Raw genomic sequence first — 17,271 nt, 5'->3', positions numbered from 1 at the left:
TGTGTTTGTGGTGCCAGGGATGGAATCCACACACAGGAGGCAGGTGTCTACCACTGTGCCACACACACACACACACACAGCCTGCAGTTTTAATTTGTACCCTGTGGGCTGTTGGTGATTTTATAGTCATAGCCAAACCATAGAAAACCTTTCTGTTTTCTCAGTCATGGAAACAGTAACATTGGCTCCTCCTGTTTCTCACGGCTCAGCAAGCTGTGTGACAGCAGGAGCCGAGCGAGCTCATTCTTCTCTCCTGACATGTGCCAAACACGCGACATATGTCTTCTCTGCATTTCCTCTTCATCATGCCCCATGAGACAGGAACATCGATTGTCATCACTATTCAGAGGAGGAAGCTAAGTGTCGGGGGCAGAAACCTGCCCTAGTACCCAGCCAGGAAAAGGCTGTGCAGTACAGGACACGGGCCAACCATAGGAAGTCAGTATCACCTGGGCCCTGCTGCCTTTTGGGACACTGCCTGTCCTGGTGGCAAGCTAAGCTCCCAGGCTGTAGGTAGTGACATGCATTCTTTTCATTAAGTCTGGGACAGATGCTCTAGGGTGATACTGGCATGGTCACATGACACCAGCATGTTAATGTGTTTGTACACTACATTGTAAATGACTGTACTTGTCTACAACCAATCTTTTTTCTTTTTCTTCCTTCCTTCCTTCCTTCCTTCCTTCCTTCCTTCCTTCCTTCCTTCCTTTCTTCCTTCCTTCCTTCCTTCCTTCCTTTCTTCCTTCCTTCCTTCCTTCCTCCCTCCCTCCCTCCCTCCCTCCCTTCCTTTTTGCCTGCCTATCTGCCTGCCTGCCTATCTGCCTGCTTGCCTGACTGCCTGCCTATCTGCCTGCCTATCTGCCTGTTTGTCTGCCTGCCTGCCTACCTGCCTGCTTGCCTGCCTACCTGCCCTGCCTATCTGCCTGCCTGCCTGCCTGCCTATCTGTCTGCTTGCCTGCCTATCTGCCTGCCGGTCTTGCTCACCCCTAGCCCAGGTCTGGCTCTTCAAGTCTCATGCCCAGTAGCTTCCTCTGGATGCACATGTTCCTACAAATGGTGACTTCCCCAGGCACATGCATCTCACTTTCTTAAACTGGTGATGTCAAATTATGGGTGCTATTTTTCCTTAATAAAAAATATGTGCAGTTGTGCATTCCTATAATCTTAGCAAGAGGCAGAGGCAGGAGGATTGCTTCTAGTTAGAGGCTTGGCTGGTCTACATAATGAGGTCCAGGCCTGCCAGGGGTTACATAAGAAGATCCTATATTTTATTTATTTATTTATTTATTTATTTATTTATTTATTTATTTATTTATTTATTTATTTAGATGTCCTATTCTTACAAGTCCTAGGAGCTTACTGAGAGCATGGAAGTTTCTGGAAGAAAATGTGAAAGGATATAAAAGTTTTACCCACTCTGCCTTTGTCCCAAGAGCCCTGCATAAGCTGCCCCTTTTCATTTACAGATCATAATCTCAGCATGCAGAAGTCTGAGGCAGGAAGGTTACAAGTTCAAGACCAGCATGGGCCACAAAAAACCCATCTCAAAATTTAAAAAACGTGTATGTTGGGTGGTGACCAGAATGATCAGGTCTCTGTGAACAGTTATGCCTGAGCAACGACATCTTCCGTGGGGCAAATGGCCAACAGGCAGGTCCAAGCAAGCCTGTCGGGGCAGAGACAGAGCCCAGGTATCGAGAGAAGTGACAACATAATGTCTTGGCTTGGTCTTCTTCAGAATTAAAGTTTGTGTCAAATAGGCCAGTATGGAGGACATCAGTTCCTTAAGGGCCTCCCTAGGAGCCATGCAGATGGCTGCCTACATCCCCTCCCAGCCTCCCAGGGCTCAGTTCAACACTTACTCCCATTTCCAGCCCTGGGAGCAAAGATGGCTCCTTCTTCCCAGCAGCCAAGACTGTCTGCCATTGATGGGCCACAGGTCATGTTTCAGAATGCGCACACGAGACTGCTAGAGAAAACGGGAGGTGTGGCTCACCCCAGCCTCAGCCCACCCTCCAGATGCATGGGTGCTGTGGAAAGTAAACTCTGGGTCCCAGTGCTGGATTGTCTGCAAGAATGACCACAGCCCACCCACGTCATTTACAAAGGGACTCTGAAGTTCCTCAACAAGAGGGGAATCTGTTTTACACATATGTGCCCACAGGGTGGTCCATGCAGTTGACTATCATAGAAGAAACACAAACACACACACACACACACACACACACACACACACACACACACACACACCCCTAGGCTGGCTTTGGCCAACGAAAGGCAGAGAAAGTCATACACCAGCTTACTTCCAAGGCTGGTTCTCCAGAAGCCTTGTGTCCTTCTATTCAGTCTTGGTCCTCCACCTCCGTGAGAGAAGTTCCAGCTAGCCTCATGGAACAGAGCCATGATATCCTAGAGAAGATCCACAGACCACCCCACTAGCTGACTTGACAGCTGATCCTAGAGAATGAGCAAGCCATATCCAGAGGAGTGGAGTCGGACCCGAATATCAGGGCAACCCACATGAGCCCAGCTCAGATTGCCACCCTGCTCTGCCCATACTAGTCTAAGTGCCCTATTCAAACTTAGGGTCCTTGTTTGTTTTGCTTCTACTGTAGGAGCTGTTGAAGGCACCAAATATTTGTTTCATGGCACACCCCATTTGGATCTGGATGGCCCATAAGACCCTGTTGTTTTCAATTAATTTCTATAGATTTAGTCTAAAACCCTGTACTGAAGGGCTGACAATCTCCTAGTGCTGTGACCACAGCAGACATCACTAATCAAGCACAACCTTCCTCAACAGAGGAGGACCAGTCTTCACTCGAGGGTATCTATCGATGTAGCTGTGCTCCTCTGCTAGCCTCCAAACCCACTCTCAAGAACAAGCGATGCCTGCAGAGCTGAACAGTCTGACCAGCCCAGCAGTCATGGGCTAGGAATAATTTTCATAAGAACAGGCTCAAAACGTAAGGGAGCAATCCAAGGAGGAGGATGATCAGAGCCTCAAAAAGTTCATGAGAGCAGAGAGGCCCTGTCCTCAAGTCCCCAGGTCAGCAGGCAGGACCACAAGCCCTGCAAACCTAAGTAGAGGGCCGGAATGCACAGGCCTCCAAAGAGACAGCCTGGCTGAATGGCTAATAGGAAAGAGCAATAGGAAGTAGTCATGGCAATGTCCATGACAGACAGACTCAGCTGAGGGGAAACATGCCAGGAATCTCAGAAAGTTAGACAAGACAGGAAGTTAACCACAGCAGACCACCTGGCCCTGTGGTGACCATGGAACCAAGTGCCCACCTGTGGTGACACACGGTGACAAACAGGTGCCCACCTGTTTTAGACATACAGCGTGGCCGATAGTTCAAGGAGCTGATTCAAGAGAGCGGAGTTAGGAATCCATTTCTTTCACCTTTTAATGAAGAGTCTTGCTGTGTAACCCAGGCTGGCCTCAAACTGCTAGGATGACAGGTGTGTACCACCATGCCCAGTCACTACTTTCCTGAGAGAAACACACTTCCCAATGGGAATGGTTCTGCTCTGTGGCAGGAAATGAATTTGTAGGTATGATCTTCCAGAAAAAGAATCTCCAGGCCTCCAGGGGCTCATCAGCAAATGCTACCACACATTTCAAAAACGGACACCAAGGCTGGGCGTAGTAGCACACACCTTTAACCCCAGCACTGAGGAGGCAGAGACATGAGATCTCTGAGGGATCTCTGAGTTCGGGGCCAGCCCTGGTTTACAGAGCAAGCTCCAGAACAGCCAGAGCTACATAGAGGAACCTTGTTTGAAACAGACAGACAGACAAACAAACAAACAAACACTGACACCAACTCTACCCAGTTTCTTCAAGGGACTGAAAAACCACAGGATTGCATGAACTGAGGCAGAAAAAAAAAAAACGTGTTTCAAACTCAACATCCGTTGCTGGTTCAGTACTCTGTGACACTGAGGCAGAATGAGGAGGACACGCTGACCACACCCATGGCAACCAGCACACCTAGAGCTAGCACCACACCTGGTGCTGGGAAGCTCAGTGTTTTCTAGTGCCAGGCTAAGATGTCCTCTCCCCTGTGAACCAGCACAGGAAGTTCTATACACAGGTGTCAAGCAACATCATCACCATCATCTTCATCATCATCATCATCATCATCATCATCTTTACAATAAACAAGATACAAGGTCAACACAAAAAGCCCATTGCTTTGCTATCTACTAGAAATACACCATTTGAATCGGTGTGTGTGTGTGTGTGTGTGTGTGTGTGTGTGTGTGTGTGTACATGCATATGGAGGGTACAAGGTTGACCTTGGGTGTCTTCCTTAGTCGCTCTCCATCCTATACATTGAGATAGGGTCTCTTGATGAACCTGGAGCATGCCACTTTGGCTCCTTTGGCTATCTGCTTACCCTGAAGATTCCCACCTCTCCCTCCCACGTGCTGAGGCCATCAGAGAGCCAGCCACCACACCGGCCCAGTGTTTATGGGCTCAGGGGACCTGAATTTCTATCGTCATACTTACAAAGCAGCACTGGAGAAAAGAAAATTTATATTATGCAAAATTCTGTGTGAAGCTTGTGTGTGTGTGTGTGTGTGTGTGTGTGTGTGTGTAGATTACCCAACCTCTTTTGGTTGGTTGGTTTTGTTTTGGTTTGTTTTTTGAGACAGGGTTTCTCTGTGTAACAGCCTGGTTATCCTGGAATGTGGCTTTGTAAATCAGGTTCGCCTCAAACTCACAGGGATCCTCCCGAGTGCTGGGATTAAAGAGAGGTGCCACCATGATGGACTGATCATCCAGCCTAAAATGGCAACTGCTTTTACTTGCCGAGCCGGCTCCCTCCCCTGACCCATGATGCTCTGTTCATGATAGCCAAAATCTAGAAATGACACCACGGATGTTGTTCTATAGGTGAACCCATAAAGTGTGTTCATCCCTAAACTGGACAGTATTTGCCAATACAATGACACCAAACTGGTTTGGGCCAGTGTTTTATCACAGCCTTAGATGGCAAACCAGAACACCACCATTTCATACAGCCATGCTTTCACTACATACACACATGATAACACACAGTTATGTACTTTGACGTATGTACACACATTCATACACACATATCTCCACTCATGCACACACATATACTCACCACCACACGCACAACCATGCATTCATATACACACAGAATAACACACGCTTCCTCACATGCTCTGACATATGCAAACACTCATTCATCTTCATCACACACAAGGCAATTGTGAATTCACAGACATATTCATGCACTTACACACTCACACAGATACACACCTATAATGTCACTCTTAGATGTCACAAAAGACAGCAAAATGAGAACATTTGCAGACAAAGAGGAACCCTGGACAGGGCTTCTCCATAGGAGCTCACACTGTCTCCACTTGGTGGCCCTCTGGCTTCTGCTGGTGACATCCCTTGCCTATCTTAGCCAATCTCCTCCATTAAAGAGGTGATCCTGTGGGTAAGTTCCATTCTTTCTGCTTGCCGGCAAGTCTCATCGCTGGATCTGAGAGCCTCGGGGTTTATACTGTCAGGTAGACTCCAGGTACACCATGTCACTTTAGTTTCTAAGTCCCATACTGAGTCCACTGTGAATTCTCAACCTGACCTCAACCTCTTCTGAGCTGTAACTGACTCCACGATGTGACTCTGAGAGCTGGGCTTGCTCTGGGTCTCAGGCATCTTCACTGTAAGAATCACGAGGGATGTCTTTAAAAACAGCTCTACCTGAGATGCAACCTGGACCACCCAAACTTTGGAGCTGCCTTTGGAGGTAAGGCTGGTATCAGGACTTCTAGAAGTCCCTTGGGTCCTGTTATGCACAGCCAAGATCTACTCAGAGACTGCCTGGCACTGGCCAATGTTGATTTGCCCTTCAGGAGACCAAGGTAGGAAAAAAAACAGATGCAGGGAGGAATCTATGTAGAGCAGGGGGCCAGGAAGCCTCTGCAAAGATGTGCTTATCAGAGCACAGATCTGAAAGATGAGAAGGAACCAGGTAACACGGAGACTTCCTGTGGTTCATTCCTTTGGTTTGCCCAGCCTGGAGCTTGTAGGCCGAGGTAGCTCCAACTTAGTCAATTTCACTAGAACCTCCTCCCCCCCCCCCGTCCCCCCCCCCCCCCCAGAAAGGGTTTGTCTGTGTAACAGCCCTGGCTGTCCTGAACTTATTCTGTAGACCAGGCTGGCCTCGAACTCACAGAGATCTGCCTGCCTCTGCCTCCCGGGTGCTGGGATTAAAGGCGTGCGCCACCACTGCCCATCTTAATTTCACTAGAATTTTGAAACAGACATCTATGGCTGATCCTTTCTGCTTTCTTTGACTTCACCTGCAGCAGGTGTTTTGCCGATAAAGAAGGCAATACTGAGCAGTAAGGGCACGAGAAAAGCTGGCCAGGGCAGGGCAGGGATTAGATCTCAGTAACTCGGGAACATGTTCCAGCTGAGGCAAGCTCCGTGCCGCCTCTGCACCAGATTCACCAGTTGCCCTGATCCCACTATTTCCCATGTAATCTGTGACAGATGCCCACCCAATTACAAAGCCTGCTGAGACCAGGAGATGGTGGATCTCTGGAACATCTCCTCTCATGTCCTGCCCCTTTGCAGCCTGGGGTGGAGAAGCCCATTAGAGATGTATTTTCTGTGCTTCTGGCATTGGGCATGGGATGAAGGTTTAATTTGGTTTTGTAATCTGCAAAACTGGGGCGATCCCATTGCTCTTGTGGGTGGGTTCACTGTAGCCCCAGGCTGGGCCTCTGCCATTTGGCTGTTCAGCTGCTTCCTGTGACGCCCACTCATTACCTTCTTCTGCATGAACATGAGCAGGTCTGATCTAAACCAAATTCTTCAGGCCTGGAAACTCTTGCTGCACCCCAGGGGGCTTCTCAGTAACCCTAAGGCAAGCTTGCCTGTGCCCAGCAATTTAGCTCCGAGACATGCAGTGTGGACAAGGATCAGGAGGTCAGACTCCGACCACAGACAGAATTCCTAGCACTCCCCCTGACTGTATGGCCTTATAGAAGGCTCGGAAGACCAGCAAGGATCTTGATATGCAGCAGGCATCCAGCATCCCTCCACATCCTACAGCTGTTTATGATGCTATTGGCATGGTTGGGGAAGCTGGCGGCCTGCTCCTCCGCCAGGACTTTCACAGGGGTAAAGAGGACTGCTCTGCTACTGGAACCAGTAACCTGGCAATACCAAGTCCCTAAAATGAATTTTCATTTACATTTTTAATTGTAAAAATCAGTTTCCAATGGTTAATGTAAAAAAGAAAGGAAGGAAGGAAGAAAGGAAGGAAGGAAGAGAGAGAGAGAGAGAGAAAGAAAGAAAGAAAAAGAATCTGATCAAGTAATTAAATCCAGTGGGATTCGGACACACAAATGAAAAAAAGAAAAAAGAAAGAAAAGAAACGAAAAACTGCCGCTGCCCATATGAATAAGAAAATGTAATTGCAACTCTAAGGCCTCAGGTGCTCAGAATGAGACCACCTGAGGATCCCCCAGGGCAATACTAACAAGTTCTGAGAACGATTAGGTGTGGTGGCAGCAAGACTATTTCAGTTAGAAATGTAAATGCTGAGTTTGGAGGGCGAGAACATTCTCTAACAGAATTGGGCGGCCAGGTGTTCTCACCGAGACCCACAAAAGACCAATGACTCACAAGTCCCAGGGCAACTTTCCCCTGCCGGCGATTCCCACGCGGAGCCGCCTTCCCCTGCTGGGCTGCAGCAGCCCAGATCCTCCCAGGTCGCGATGACAGATGGGGGACCCCACTCCTCTCTCCAACAAACGAACCCCAGCCCGAGATTCCGCTTCAAGCCCTCAACTGCAGCACATGAGTGGAACGTAACATGTCCCAGCCTCGGCGTTACCTCCTCGGGAAGCGGGACCCCGGGAGGGGCAGCGGGGACACTGACCTGGGAAGCCCGCGCTCCGGGGCGGGCGAGGAGCAGCAGGAGAAGGACGAGCGCGCGCGGAGAGCCGGGCCCCATCTTGCCCAGCACAGCCTGGCTGCTGGGGAAGGCAGGTCGCTGTTCCCCGGCCGACCCTGAGTCCCCGCGATGCGCGGGTCTCTTGCAGCTCCCGCGGCCACCAGCGTCCGCAGCCGCCTGCAGGAGACCGTCCGGGCGACGCGGGGAGGCGCCAGCCCCGTGGCGGAGGCCGAGAGAGGAGGGGCTGCAGAGCCTGGAATGCGCCTGGGAGCGCGCCCAAGCCGCGACTCCGGGAGGAGGCCGGGCGCCACCAAGGGTGGCCGGTGCCCACCCTGGACTGCCCTACTGCCCACGGCCCCCACTTCCCGCCGGGAGCGACCCAGGCTTCCGCCAGCACACGTGGCTAGTTGATGAGCCAAACTTAGGTCTGTCCTACCTCAAAGCCCACACAATTACACCTTCCTCCAGGACAGCAGAGCACAAGGCTAGTGTGGCGGGAAGAGGGGCTTCATAAACTTGGCCTAGGATAGAATATGTCTTCTTAAACTTTGGGCCGAAATGTGCAAGTTGAGTTGCTGAATTTAGCATCTGGTAAAAGCACAGGACCAAAAATTAATTCAGAATCAAATATAATGAATCCAAGGTGTCCCTGGTCTCCATAAGTGGTGCTGGTCAGTTGTCCCTGGGCACCACACGAATGAACCTGACCTAAGACACTCGGCTCAGATCCGAGACTATTTCTGTTATGAAATGAAGTAGTTTTTACTGTACATACAAAGATTTCTGCCACTTTGTACTACATATTTATGTGAAGTGGTGTGCTTGGTGTGACAATTACAATATCAAACTATCAATCAATTTGGAAAAAAATTGTCAAAAATGCATCTCGTTCTTTAATATCAAATATTCAGACAAGATTTAGTTCTTCATGTGAAAAAAATAAGCACATCAAATTTCCTTTTGTCTTTAATAAATGGTAAAATTATATTTATAGCAAAGAATTTTGCTATAAATAAGCTTAAAATTTGCTATAAAATAAGCTTAAAATTTTCAAAAATAGTGCTCCCCATGGTTTTAGGAGCACGCATGCCCAGTGACTAAGAATCTCCAGCCTGCCTTCTAGCCTGCAGTCTGTTTCCCAAGAGTTTCAGGTAGAGGCCCAGTAACAGAACCTCACTAAGGTCTGGTAGGTCACAGCCATGGGACGGACAGGCACAAAGCTGAAGTCTCTGCACCCAGGCTGTGGGTGAGCCAGGTGCTTCAGACCTCTACCGATAGAAAATGTAACTTAGCTCTCCCTGGAAGAACGTTTTGTGTAGCTCACTCTGATTGTACGGAATGGTTCTGAAGCCCACAGTCCCTACCTGGAGCTGTTTTCAATAGAAATAGAAATAGAAAGGCAAGCCAGATGTCCTCTCTCGGCCTGTGAGGGCTGCTATAACCAAGTATCATGACTAGGCAGTGTATAACAATACAAACGTGTGCCTCCAGACTCGGAGCTAGAAAGTCAAGACCCAGGTATTTATTGGAAGATTTGGTGGTGACAAGGGCTTACTTCATCCTCACTTGTGGGAACAGGCAGGGGAGCTCTTTGAAGCCTCTTTTTTTTGGGGGGGGGGCAGGTGTGTGTGGGGGTTTCAAGACAGGGTTTCTCTGGGTAGCTCTGGCTGCCCTAGAACTTGTTCTGTAGACCAGTCTGGCCTCGAACTCAGTTTCACCTGCCCCTATCTCCCGAGTGCTGGGATTAAGGGCATGTGTCATCCCCATCCTACATAAGGCCTCTTTTGTAACAACATGATAGTGATCTAATTCAGAAATATCCTAAGGCCACATCTCCTAATACTACTACACCAAGAAGGGAGTTCAAAACGCAACCATAGCCAGTTCCCTGGAAAGCATGGAGCATGGGGCACTGGGCATGGGGCCTGGGGACCACCCAAGCTTTGGCTGCCCAACAAATCCCACTGAACTGTTTCCTCTGGCTCCCTGAAGCAGAGCAAAGTCCATGTGCTTGTGCTTTGAAAGTCTTGCGGAGAGACCTAGTCAGAACACAGCTTGTCAGTGTCCAGGTAGAGAGGAAAGGACAGCAGCCACACCAGGGTAGCACATAGAGATGATGGGTTTCTGTGTCAGTCTCCAATGAGTCTGCTGTCTATGAGAGAACTACCGGTTTCCTGGCCGCGCTTACCTCCTATGAATGAAAGGTTTCATTCTGCTTGGAGTGGCTATTTGAGTTTTATCCTACCCTGTATTTACATGGCAACCTCCAAGCACTCTTCTTAGCTGGTTCTGGTTGCATACTGGACACTAGAGGCTGGACAGATGTAAGCAAGCCCTCTTTTCTCTCCTGTTACCCTCTCCTCGGAATCATCAAACAGACCAGATCTCACAGAGGAAGAGAATGAAACAAAGTATCTGGTGGTTAATTTCCTTTGTCAGCTTGACGAGGTTTGAAATCACCTAGGAGACACACCTCTAGGCATGTCAAAGAGTGTGTTCCCAGAGAGGTTAAATTAGGAGAGAAGACCCAGTCTGAATGTGGGGGCGGCACCATCCCCTGGGCTGGGGGCCCCGACTGAGGAAGAGTGGAGAAAGCAGAAGCCAGATGAACTGCATCCTTCTCCATGCTACACTCAACCCATGAGCCTGAAGAAATGCTTCCTCTTTCAGTTGCCTCTTGTTACAGTAAAAGGCAAATAAGACAGCATGGTTGGTGACCAGCCTGGGGAATGCAGGTTCAATTCTAAATGTCACCTCTCAGAAAAGTGCTTCCAGAACATTCCATCTTGACCTAATCCTCTCTCTCTCTCTCTCTCTCTCTCTCTCTCTCTCTCTCTCTCTCTTTTAAAGAAAGCATTTTTTTAAAAAAGATTTATTTCTTTATTATATATACACAGTGTTCTGTCTGCAGGCCAGAAGAGGGCACCAGATCACATTACAGATGCTTGTGAGCCACCATGTGGTTGCTGGGAATTGAACTCAGGACCTCTGGAAGAGTAGCCAGGGCTCTTAACCTCTGAGCCATCTCTCCAGCCCCCCTAATTCTCTCTTTACTTTGAGGAATCTCAGGACTTCGGCAATTTTACTTAAAGTGACACAGATGCACTTGAGTTTGTCGGCATTTTTGCTTTTCTAAGTTTCTAAAAGTCATCAGGAACTTTTGCTTTTTTGTTGTCCCTATTTTCTAACTTCCATTTGGGACCTTTGTCCTATGGCTGACTCCCTTTAGTGCTCAGGGTTCATCAGAATCATTTTTCTGAGGTCTGGCTGCCTTTCTCTCTGTGTCCTTAGGCAGTAACCAAAGCAGATGTCCCACCAGCAGAACTTGCCAAGGCTATCTCAAAAGTGGCTAGAGCAATGCTCAGTGGTTTAGAGCACTTGCTGCTCTTGCAGATGATCTGGGTTCAGTTCCCACTGCCCACATGATAGCTCACAACCATCCCTCCTTCCAGTTCCAGGGGATTCAACATCCTCTTTTGGTCTTTGCAGCACCTGGCATGCATGTGGTACACATATATACATTCGGGCGAAACACTCATATACAGAAAAAATAAATCTAAAAAGGCGATGACTCTGAAAATAAGCTCTTCAGTTAGGGCTTCCCTCTGGCCTAATAAACGATCCTACCAGCTAGTTTGCTCTCTCTGTTTCCTCTCTATTGAGGAAACTGGTGGGCTGCTTTGGAGCCAGTGAGATGGCTCGGCAGACAAAGGTTCTTGTCACTGAGGCTGATGACCTGAGTTCGATCCTTTGAATCTACACAGTAGGACAGAACCAAATTCCACAGGTTATTCTCCACCCTACCCATGAATGCCATCATGTTTGAGAGAGTGCATGATAAATAAGTAAAATGAATATGATTTTTTTAATGAGAGAAAGGGCTCTGGGGGCTAAGGGTGCGGCGCAGTTGGTAGGGTACTTGACTAACATTGAAGACCTGGGCTGGCTCTCCAGCACCGCACAAGCCAGGTGTGGAAGCACACACCTATAAAACCAGCACTTGGAGGTGAAAGTCAGAAGATCTAAAGTTCAAGGACATCCTCAGCTACATAGTGAGTTTGAGGCCAGCCTGGGCTACATAGGCTATGCTGTAATGTCCTTGGTTTCCTGTGTGATATGGGAAGGCAAAGAAAGAAGAAGGAGGATGGATTTTAATTTTTATTAATATTCTCTCTCTCTCTCTGTTTCTCTCTGTCTCTGTCTCTGTCTGTCTCTGTCTCTGTCTCTCTCTCTCTCTCTAAGACAACCTCCTGTGTCATTCTTTAGGCACTGTACACCTTTTTCTTTGGAGACAGGATCTCTCACTGGTCTGGAATTTGCCAAATAAGCTAGGCTGGCTGGCCCCAGGATCCCCCTGTCTTTGCCTCCGAAACACTGGGATTAGAAGTGTGCCCCGCCACGCCCTGGCTTATATATGTGGGTTCTGGGGCTCGAACTCAGGCCCTCATGCTTACAAGGTAAAGCATTTTACCACACAAACCCTCCCCTCGGCATTTAAATTTCATTTATTTAAAGCTGATAGGCTCTTACTAGGTAGCACAGGTTATGGTTACAGAAGCCACACCACCCCTGGCTAAAAGAGAAAGATTTGTTGTAGAAATCTATGTTGATGTATGTATGCCTGGCCATTGGCAGCATACAATGGAAAACAGTGATTCCAGGGCTGTCCTGTGAGGCCCTCATGGTCTCGTAGGGTGCCCACATTGTGATGCTTTCCTCCTGATCCATCCGTGACCCAGTCTTACTGCTGGCACAGTCACAGCTCCGCATCTGTCTGTGGCTCTCGGTGTCATCAAGCCTCTCAGAAGCTAGTCCGAATGGTCACAGGAACAAAGCTGGCATGTTAGTCTGACCGGGGATACCAGGGCAAGAGGAGGGAGGGATCACTCAGCAGGAGAGCCATGACTTCATCCAATTCCTTCATTATACAAATATTTATCAAGTGCCAACTCCAGGCCTGGCCCTGAGCCAGGCACTACATTATGCTTACACATTATATCCAGAGATTCGGCCAGCAACCATGCAGTCCCATGTAGAACATTGAAGACATTGTCTGCCTGTGTACATCAGGACAGACAGTAGAAGCTGCTGGCCATGCCCTGAAGACGATTTCCAATCTTACAAGATGAATGCCTGTTTTTAAAAAAAGCGCCAGACTTCATTGTGCCATGATTATAGACCAAGCATCATTCAGTATCTGCCACGGGAAGAGAGGCTTTGGAGATCCACAAATGCCATTCCACAATGAAGTCCAAATGTCTGTGGAAGGGGCAGAGTAGTGGGCTCAGTTGTGGATAATGTAGTTCTTGGAGTCACAAAGGCCTGAGCTAAACCTCATCACCTGCAGGTACCAAGGGGGACTTGCAACTCTCCAATTCTTTGCAGAAATCTCTTTCCTCATTCATATGAGAATAAAACATTTATCAGAGTTAATAAGGCATCCTAAATAATAAAGAGTCAGACATGATAAAGGTGTTAGGATAAATAACACTATGGATGGTTGAAGAAGTCACAGGAAATTATTTTATGTTTACTTAAAGTTATGTGACACACACATCTCTCTCTCTCTCTCTCTAATCTCTCTATCCTATCTATCTATCTATCTATCTATCTATCTATCTATCTATCTATCATCTATCATTTAATTGAAGTTACATCACTTGGGATAATAATGCTCCCTCCCCTAAAAATCACAGACTAGCTAACAAAAACCCCAGGGCCAGGCATGGGACACTTCCTTTTGAGCTGTTGGTCATGAGAGTCTGAGAGACTCCCCAGACAATGGAGGCTGTTGCCATTGTCCTTGGTGCCTCCCGGAAAAAGACTCTACTGCTGAAGATACCACACAGGGCGGACACAGAATTTTAAGGAATGGAGCTGAAATTGTCCTGGAAATTTCCTCCCTGGGGACTAGCTCTCATAGCTTTGGATGGAGCCATCACACTGCTGAGGGAGAAAAGCAATCACTAGTCTTATCAGTGGTAAGCACCCACAGACCACAACAATGATCATCAGCACGGCAAGATGTTCTGAAGGGGACAATAGCGGCTCTTACGTCCTGGGGGCAAACAAAGAGCTGTCTAAATGGACTTCAGGCTGGTTCAACAGGGAGGAATCCATGCCCAGCACTGTAAACTAGTTGACTACCTATGTCTAGAGAGGCCATGAGATCTGAGGAGTGCTGTGGAATAATCTTTCATTTCTAATTAATATTAAGTCTCTGCGTTTATTGGGGAGCTGGCTGTCTCTACAAAAGACTCCGCCTACAACAGAGGAGCCCCTACTACCGCCAGCTTCCTAAACCAGTATAATTGCTAACTGCGTCCTAAATAGTTTTCCCAATCCTCACGGATAAGTGCAGCTCTTATCCCTCATCAAGGAGGCTTCTTTTTGCAGCAAGTAGAGACATTACAGAAAGCTACACATTGTCTGCAAAGATCACCTGACTGTGGGGTGTGTGTCCCCAGTCAAGACTTTACAACACAACTCCTAAGGCTCAGGAAACATCATAGGAGACGAAAAGACTGTAGGAGTCACAGGATCAGAACATCTACTTTGAGACAGTCTCTTCTAGAAAGAAAAAAGACAGGAAGTATTAGAGGAGCAGGGAGGAGGTGGTGGGGATATGGAGAAGGGGTGTATATGAGAGGAGTTGGGGAGCAGTGGGGGATGAATGCGATCAAGATACATTGTACAAAATTCTCAATGAAGTAATACAAATATTATATATTTAAAACAATAATATGTAGATAAAGATACATTTTAAAGCCCAAATTCTGTCTTTGGAGTTGGAGAGATGGGTCAGAGGGTAAAGGTGTTTGCTGGCTGCCAGGTCTGACAACATGAGCTTGATCTCTGGGAATTACATGGTAGGAAGAGAGAACTGACTCCTGCAAGTTGTCCTCTGACCTACACACACACACACACACACACACACACACACACACACAAACCCTCAACCCACAACAAACAAAAAGTGAACCAAACGTAAAACAATTTAAAAAAATCTTACCTTTATCTTTGCCATTTGATGATGCTGTATTTCGTATGAATCTCTGAGTTTATTTTACAGAAATTTATTAATCATCTGAGCTGGGCAGATTGTTATTTTTTAAGCCATTGTTTCTCCAAATATTTTTCTGCCTCCTTCCTGCTCTGTCTTCTGGTGTGTTCAAGTGTGTGTGTTTGTAAGTGCTCTGTCTTCTGGTGTGTTCATGTGTGTGTGTTTGTAAGTGCTCTGTCTTCTGGTGTGTTCAAGTGTGTGTGTTTGTAAGTGCTCTGTCTTCTGGTGTGTTCATGTGTGTGTGTTTGTAAGTGCTCTGTCTTCTGGTGTGTTCATGTGTGTGTTTGTAAGTGCTCTGTCTTCTGGTGTGTTCATGTGTGTGTTTGTAAGTGCTCTGTCTTCTGGTGTGTTCATGTGTGTGTTTGTAAGTGTGCTGTTGCCACACGGGTCTTCAAGACCCTGTGGGTTTTCTTCATTCTATTATTTTCTTTGTTTCTCAGACAGAGTAACAGAAACTGGCCAATATTCAAGCCACTGATTATTTCCTCTGTCCAACAAATCTGCTTGGGTGTTAATTTACTTCAGTTACTCTCCAGCACTACAATTTCCAGTTGGCTTGTTTTTATAACTGTCATCTTTTTTTGGTTTTGATTTTTCCCAGACAGGGTTTCTCTGTGTAGTTTGGTGCCTGTCCTGGATCTCAGTCTGTAGAACAGGTTGGCCTTGAACTCACAGAGATCCACCTGGCTCTGCCTCCCAAGTGCTGGGATTAAAGGCATGCACCACCACCACCGCCCAGCTATAATTGCCATTTTTTTATTAATACTTTCTGTTTAGACATCTGCTGTGGGATGTCTTTCTGTATACTGTGAATATGTGTTACTCTGATGGGTTGATAAAGAAAGCTGCATCGGCCTATGGCAGAGCAGGATAAGGTTAGGCAGTACATTCAGACTGAAGATGAGATGAAGAAGGGTGGAGTCAGGGGAGATGCCAGCCTGCTACCCAAGGAGCAACAAGATGCCAACAGACTAGTAATGCCATGGAAATGTGTTAAGTTATAAGAGCTAGCTAACAAGAAGCCTGACCCATAGGCCATACAGTTTATAAATAATGTAAGCCTCTGTGTGTTTACTTGGGACCAAGTGGCTGCAGGACTCAGGTGGGACAGATTCGTCCTGACTGTAGGGCTGGGCAGGACTGGAGAAACTTCCGGCTCCAGACATCAGCCTCGTGCTTTGGTTTTAGGACACCATTTCTTCCAGCTCGTTGACTATATTTCAAATTGCTTCAAGTATTTGTCTCAGGGGGGCTGGATTTCAGGCTGGGTGGGGATGAGAGAGGTGGAAATGCCCTACCTACCTGCAAACACCATGCTGTGGAGTAATCTTTTTATGTACTGTGAAAATGTATCTCTGCCAAGGTGCTTTCTGATTGGCTTAATAAAGAGCTGAATGGCCAATAGCTAGAAAGGAAGAGGTTAGGTGGGACTTCTGGGCAGAGAGAAAAGAAGAGGAGATGAATCTAGGCATCGAGGAGACACCAGAGGAGATGGTGAGGAAGCAGGACATGCAGGAGGAGAGATAAAATCCACGAGCCATATGGCAGCATGTAGATGAATAGAAATGGGTTAATTTTATAAGAGCTAGTTAGAAACAAGCCTAAGCTAAGGCTGAGCTTTCATAATTAGTAATAAGCCTCTGTATCATGATTTGCGGCCTGGCGGTACAGAGACAGACTGACTACACATGCTTCATATGTTTGGGTCTGCTTCTGCCTCTCTGATTCCCCAAGATGTCAACCTCAGCCCCCCAATGCCATACTTGGGCCTGCTAGGTGAAGGAGGAAGATGTGGAAGAAGCCCTTCCAGACCAGGCGACACCCTCTTCTGGATGTGCAGCCTCCCACTGTGCAGGGTAGGCAGGCATGGGCTGAGACCAGGAACGCCACAGTGTGAGCCATGGAGTGGACAGCGGGCAAATGATCAGCAGGAACAAGCCAGTACTAACCTCTGAGACCTCCAACCACCTGTCCCTGATGAAACCAGCACCTGGAAAGACCATGGGAAGGAGAAATCCAAAATGGCAGAAGTGTAGGCCAGGAGGAACCAGACTTCAGTACTGACTGTAGCAGAACCATGAATTCAGACAGGACTATCAGGGATGTCCCTTTGATGGTCACATCTTGAGATGTTGAGTCTTAACGGTCAATTCGATTGGATTGAGAGATACCTAGGTGATAAGATGAGTGTGCCTTTGAGGGCGTATTCAGAGGCCATTAGAAAACCAAATCAAGGTTTAATTCACAGAT

The 17,271-nt window shown here is 47.6% G+C and overlaps 1 protein-coding gene across 1 annotated transcript in view; it reads right to left on the bottom strand.

Moving 5' to 3' along the window:
• Fbln7 (fibulin 7) overlaps positions 1–8,018 on the bottom strand; it is a 37,472-nt gene extending 29,454 nt beyond the window's left edge. Inside the window, exon 1 of the mRNA XM_059259570.1 lies at positions 7,944–8,018. Within this exon, the coding sequence (XP_059115553.1) occupies positions 7,944–8,018 (75 nt within the window). The remainder of the gene's footprint in view (positions 1–7,943) is intronic.
• Between the last annotated feature and the right edge of the window lie 9,253 nt (positions 8,019–17,271).

This window comes from Peromyscus eremicus, chromosome 4, assembly GCF_949786415.1.
Source record: "Peromyscus eremicus chromosome 4, PerEre_H2_v1, whole genome shotgun sequence".
In the NCBI taxonomy this organism is placed as follows: Eukaryota; Metazoa; Chordata; class Mammalia; order Rodentia; family Cricetidae; genus Peromyscus; species Peromyscus eremicus.
The sequence above is the reverse complement of the archived record's forward strand: the minus strand, read 5'-3'. Positions and strand labels throughout refer to the sequence as shown.